The 6,310-nt window shown below is 42.8% G+C and overlaps 1 protein-coding gene across 1 annotated transcript in view; it reads left to right on the top strand.

The window, feature by feature from the left end:
- The first annotated feature begins 599 nt into the window (after nt 1–599).
- Nucleotides 600–6,310, top strand: part of XRCC5 (X-ray repair cross complementing 5) — a 93,943-nt gene continuing 88,232 nt past the window's right edge. Inside the window, exons 1-2 of the mRNA XM_060106428.1 lie at nt 600–702; nt 5,503–5,616. Of these exons, the coding sequence (XP_059962411.1) occupies nt 682–702; nt 5,503–5,616 (135 nt within the window). The 5' untranslated portion in view covers nt 600–681. The remainder of the gene's footprint in view (nt 703–5,502; nt 5,617–6,310) is intronic.

Here is a 6,310-nt window from a genome sequence, read left to right as displayed (position 1 = left end):
CCTTTGAAAGGGGGTGGAGCGATTGTTAGGCACCGAAATTGATAGCTGCCATTTCTAGAACATCTCCCTAGATTCGTCTTCTGGAATTAAACCTCACTTCTTCCGTTCCAAGCTAGCGACGCTTCGAAGTATTGGGAGATCATTAGCAGATGGTGTTTCATGCCTCCAGGCCTTTTTACATCCCATCTCCTTTCCAAGAAAGAATGTTATTTCTTTTGATTGCCTGGAAAACTACTTTTCCTTCAGGAGTTGGTTCTACGGTCATCGCATCTGTCGTCTTTCATTACCTTTATTTTTAGAAGAAGAAAAAGAATTTTAGGGAAGTTAAGTGACTTTCTGGATTCATGCTCATATTCACGGAAATCTAACTCCAGGTCTCTGACATAAAACGCTGTAGGCATTATTCTCAGTGTGAGAAAAGGGGAGTGACTCTTTCGGAGAAGTGATTCCTAATTCTAGCGATTTGGGAAGCCGGAAGACCACACAGCTCCTCAACAAGGGGAGAAACGCAGGGGATCTGCGCATGCTCAGAGCGTCGACGTACAGTTTCCCCGCCCCTTCCAGCCTCCGCGGAAAGCGGCTCTTCCTGCGATCCTCCAGCTCCGCGTCCGGCGGAACTGAGCTTCGGCGCCGCAGGTTCCTGCTCGGAAGAGGTGACCAAGGCGCTTGCGGAACGTCAGCATGGCGCGGTCGGGGAATAAGGTAGGAACATCTGTAGGCTTGGGCCTTGCCTGTGCTGGGGGTCCGGAAGCAGGAATCATGGGATCACGGCGGTGACAAGGAGTGAGGAAAACAGATCCCGGTGGTGGGCTGGATCAGTAGGGCCGGGGTCGAGGGATGCGCTGTGAGAAAAGCTGGCGATTTGGAGTCTTCAGGCGGGAATTTGAGCCTAGCCCACTCTCCACCCCCGCCGCCTACTCAGCCCTTCTATCCTCTCACTTCCTCTCCACCGGTCCTCATCCAGCTTTCCATCCCACTCCGACCTCCCCTCCGTACCTCTCTATCCCAGCCTACCCCCCGACTCCTCCATTACTTCTGAATCTCGGTTTTAAAAATCTGTGAGAATGGAAGTTAGGCACGATACGAACCAATCCCACAGGCTTGTAAAACTTCAGAGAAGGATTGAGAGTAAAATAACTTGAAATGTAAAGCGTCTTATTACCTCTATAATAATCTAATATTTCGCATTTTCTGCGAAAGCTTACCCCGGTGAGGCACTGAGCTAACGCTTTATTCCGGTCTCATTTAATCTTCACAACAAGCCCATGAGTTGAAAACTTTTATCCCCAATTTACAGGTGAGAAAACCGAGGCCTAAAGAAAGTGAAGTGATTAGCCCAAGGTCACCCAGTCCACAAGTGGTAGAATCTGAATTTGAACACAGGCTTTCAGCTTTCAGAGTCCGGGAGAATGTCTCTCTTGCTAGGAATCTATGACTCTCAGTGACCCAGGTTAATAACATTATGATGAATTTTTAAAATGGCATTTTCAATATAGGCAGAGCGTGGTAGTTGTCTCTGAAGGGTCTCTAGAGGGAGATGTGTTCCAAGGACTTGTTCATTCATTCATCCATCCATCGGTCTATCCATCCATCTATTCAAAACTAGGCCCTTTATTAGGCATTTGGTATACAGATAAACAAGATAGGAGTTGAAGCAGCTGATGCCTAGTCTCCTCCACTCCCCATAGGGAAATGCTGATTAAAATGATTATGAACATATGCCACTCACCTTCTTTATTCCTTTCAGCTGCTGAAAACTTTCAGCGCTAATGAAGCAGCTGTTTATGACAGGTGGACTTGCAGCAGAATTCTAATAGCCTGTATTGCTTCAGTGTTTAAATGAAGGGTTGTCAGGCTGCTTAATTTCTTTCTTCTGGTTTTCTTACTGCTACCAGAAGGGAGCTTGCGGTATTACATAGACCATTCTTCTGCTTTCAGATAAGAACTTCCATACTGTGAAACCCTTTGATGCCATTTTTTGGATACCTCATTCCTGGCAAAGGACCTTTAGTCCTCTGATTTAGAGTTTTCTGTTCATAAAAGTAGCTTTTATGAACATATATTAAATAGGTGCAACAGCGTATTTGGGGACTTAACTTTTTAAAGGTTCTTATGCTCAGAGCATTGAAACTATGGGATGTAAATTTTATTGCTCTCAAAGGAATTTTGTAGTTTATTACCACCCTTTCTCCAAACATGCTATTTATAATCTAGAACTCTCTTAATATTAATGCATTATGTTTAATTCTTTGTAAACTAGGGAAAATACTTAAATAGTCTTTCTTTCCATGTTTTGCCTTGCCTGAGATGTAACCAAATTAGAGATCATCTATAACATCCCTGATAGGAGCTCATCTAGGTTTTTCAAACAATTTTAGGGTCAGGAGATCACTGCTTCAGAAAACAGTAGTTCTTTCATTTATTACTTCTAAATATTATTTTTTTCTCCCTTAATATGGTGTCAGATCAATCTCTGTAGCTTCCATCTGTTGATCCTATTATCTCTCTTGTGGACCTATCTTTTTATAACATAGCTGTCAACTATTTGAGGATAACAGGTTCCTCTAAATCTTCTCGTCTGGTTCAAATAGCCAGTTTTTCCCACCTGTTCCTCAGGTCACATATTCTCCAGATCGTTCTCTAATCTGCTCATTTCATGTTCAGTTGTAATTAGTGTTTCTCATAAGATGTGATGATCAGAACTGCTCACCGTTTGTCAAGTGTGGTCTGATCAGTACAAAGCACAGGTGAGACTGTCAGTCAATGTCAAAGAATGTTAACTCTGGAAAATACCTTAGATCTCATCTAGTCCAACAACTGCTTCCTGCCTCCACAAATTAACAGTGAATTTAAGTTACATGCCCAAGAATTTAGCTACTTGGTAATAAAGATGGAACTGGATCCCAGGTCTCCTGGGATCTAGTTTAGTTTTTTTTTTTTTTTAAACCATAAAACCTGTGTTTTCCTTACTTAAATTTACTACACCATTGATAGGACTGAAAATATTTTGGAGGATGGAATGGGTAGGTGTGGGGAATGTACTCCTGTAGCCATGTCATATGGGTGACATTTTATAATGTCATTTTATAGTCCACCCTGAAATTGAGCTGCTATTTTTGCAGGTCTCCTCCAACCCAATTCAGTTAAACTTTGGTTGCCAAGTACAGAACTTCACATGTATCCATTTTACTTTTAATTTATGTTTGCCGTATTTCCTTAGTCCCCTACATACATGATTGCTAGCCAATGACCAGGTGTCTTTATTTATTTGGTTTCCTCTGCCTAAAACTCCCCTTGTTCACATGACCTACTGCTACTCATTCTTTTTTTTTTATATATCTTTATTGGAGCATAATTGCTTTACATGTTGTGTTAGTTTCTGCTGTACAACAAAGTGAATCAGCTATATGTATACATATATCCCCATATCCCCTCCTTTTTGAGCCTTCCTCCCACCCTCCCTATCCTACCCCTCTAGGTCGTCATGAAGCATCCAGCTGATCTCCCTGTGCTATGCAGCAGCTTCCCACTAGCCATCCATTCTATACTTGGGAGTGTATAGATGTCAGTGCTACTCTCTCACTTCATCCCAGCTTCCCCCCCCAACCATGTCCTCAAGTCCATTCTCTACATCTTCATCTTTATTCCTGCCCTGCCACTAGGTTCATCAGTACCGTTTTTTAGATTCCATATATGTGCGTTAGCACATGGTATTTGTTTTTCTCTTTCTGACTTACTTCACTCTGTATGACAGACTCTAGGTCCATCTACTTCGTTACAGATAACTCAATTTCGTTTTTATGGCTGAGTAATATTCCATTTTATATATGTGCCACATCTTCTTTATCCATTCATCTGTCGATGGACACTTAGGCTGCTTCCATGTCCTGGTTATTGTAAATAATGCTGCAATGAACATTGTGGTACATGTACCTTTTTTAAAAAAAATACATTTATTTAGTTATTTGTTTTTGGCTGTGTTGGGTTTTTGTTGCTGTGTGTCGGCTTTCTCTAGTTGTGGCGAGGGGGGCTACTCTTTCACTGCAGTGCGCAGCCTTCTCATTGTGGTGGCTTCTCTTATTTCAGAACACAGGCTCTAGGCACAAGGGCTTCAGTAGTTGTGGCATGTGGGCTCAGTAGTTGTGGCTCACAGGCTCTAGAGAGCAGGCTCAGTAGTTGTGGCGCACGGCCTTAGTTGCTCCGTGGCTTGTGGGATCTTCCTGGACCAGGGCTCGAACCCATGTCCCCTGCATTGGCAGGTGGATTCTTAACCACTGCACCACCAGGGAAGCCCACATGTATCTTTTTGAATTATGCTTTTCTCAGGGTATTTGGCCAGTGGTGGGATTGCTGGGTCATGTGGTAGTTCTATTTTTAGTTTTTTTAAGGAAACTCCATACTGTTCTCCAAAGTGGCTCTATCAATTTACATTCCCACCAACAGTGCAGGAAGGTTCCCTTTTCTCCACACCCTCTCCGGCATTTATTGTTTGTAGATTTTTTTGATAATGGCCATTGTTTTTTTGATTTGCATTTCTCTGATGATTAGTGATGTTGAACATCTTTTCATGTGTTTGTTGGCAATCTGTATGTCTTCTTTGGAGAAATGTCTGTTTAGGTCTTCTGCCCATCTTTGGATTGGGTTGTTTGGTGTTTTGATATTGAGCTCCGTGAGCTGCTTGTATATTTTGGAGGTTAATCCTTTATCAGTTGCTTCGTTTGCAAGTATTTTCTCCCATTCTGCCTACTTATTCTTTAAGGTTCACCCAAGGATCATATCCAGGAGGCTTTTTCTGCCTCCTTACCCGTCCTCTATCCCTTCCACCAGTCTTGGGTAGATGCCCCTCCTGTGTGCTCTCTTAGTGTCCACTGGATACCTCGGTCATGGAATATTGTTCTGCTATCATTTATGTGTCTGTGTCCCCTACTAGAATAGATTTGGTGTCTTAGTCTTCGTTTTAGATTCCCAGTTTACAAACTGATTCAAATTATTGGAGTGTATCATTTTAGCATATATAGATTGTGACAGTCACCTATTGCCACCAAAATGCTTTATAACAAACTACACCCCAAGTCAGTGGCTTACAACAAAAGCATCTGTACTCATACTGTGGGTCAGCATATTAGTTGCATTTGGTTTGATGTATAATATTTTGGGCTCAGCTGGGCTGGACTTAGCTCTAGCCTGCAGGTTGTTTTCAGATCTACTCCCCACGGATTTATGCTCAGGCTCAGGCCAGAGGAACAGCAGCTACTTGGAGCATGCTCCTGTCCTGGCAGATACTTTCTAGCTTTCAGGAAATATCAGGACTATTTAAAGTTTCTCCATAGTGAAAATTTATGTGCCTTACATACATTCTCTAAGTAGAACACCTCCCTTCCCTTTATCATGCATACCCTGAATATCTATGGGTGAAATAAGTAAAGGACATCTCTTTTGTTTCTTTTTTAAATGACCATTAATAACATTTTCTCACATGTTCTTTGGGACTTTTTTTTCCAGGCAGCTGTGGTGCTGTGTATGGATGTGCATTTTGCCATGAGTAACTCCCCTCCTGGTGAAGAATCCCCATTTGAACTAGCAAGGAAGGTGGTGACCATGTTTGTGCAGCGACAGGTAAGATTCACATTGGTCTTGAGCTTGTAACTCGTGGTTTAACTGCTTGTTGCTTCCACTTAATAATGCAAGATACCAGCCTCTTTATGTTGTCCACCCTCAGTGTTCCGGGGAAGCTGAGGGGTTATTCTTACATGTACTCATGTACGACCACTGGAGCCTGATATGTTTTTCTTTTCTTGTTTTGGCCCCTCCACTGGATATTACAACTTTTATCAGAAGCAAGAGGCAATGTGATGTTTAAATGTGTAATCTCTAGAGCCAGGTGGCCTGGGTTTGAGTCCTTTCTCTGCCATGATACTGACTAACCTTGCAATCTTGAATAAGTCTTTCCACTACTTTGCGCCTATTCCAGTTATCGTTTACTGGTTACAAACTACCCTCCCCAAACTTAGTGTCTTAAATAACCTTAAAAGAAATCATCTCTCATGGTTCTGTGAGATGACTGGGCGTGTGAGTTGGGTGGTTCTCTCTGAGGCCTCTTGTGCAGGTGTACTCACGTGGTGGCTGGTGCTGAGTCACCTGAAGGCTCGGTGGGACTATACGTACATCCAAGATGGCTCACCCCTGTGGCTGGTAGTTATGCCTTCTGGGGGATGTGAGCTCATTTGGGGCTGTCGCCCAGAACCCTTACCTGTGGCCTCTCCATGTAGGTTGGGATGCTCACAGTATAGCAGTTGGTTCTAAAAAGGAG

This window comes from Mesoplodon densirostris, chromosome 8 (assembly GCF_025265405.1).
Source record: "Mesoplodon densirostris isolate mMesDen1 chromosome 8, mMesDen1 primary haplotype, whole genome shotgun sequence".
In the NCBI taxonomy this organism is placed as follows: domain Eukaryota; kingdom Metazoa; phylum Chordata; class Mammalia; order Artiodactyla; family Ziphiidae; genus Mesoplodon; species Mesoplodon densirostris.
The sequence above is the reverse complement of the archived record's forward strand: the minus strand, read 5'-3'. Positions and strand labels throughout refer to the sequence as shown.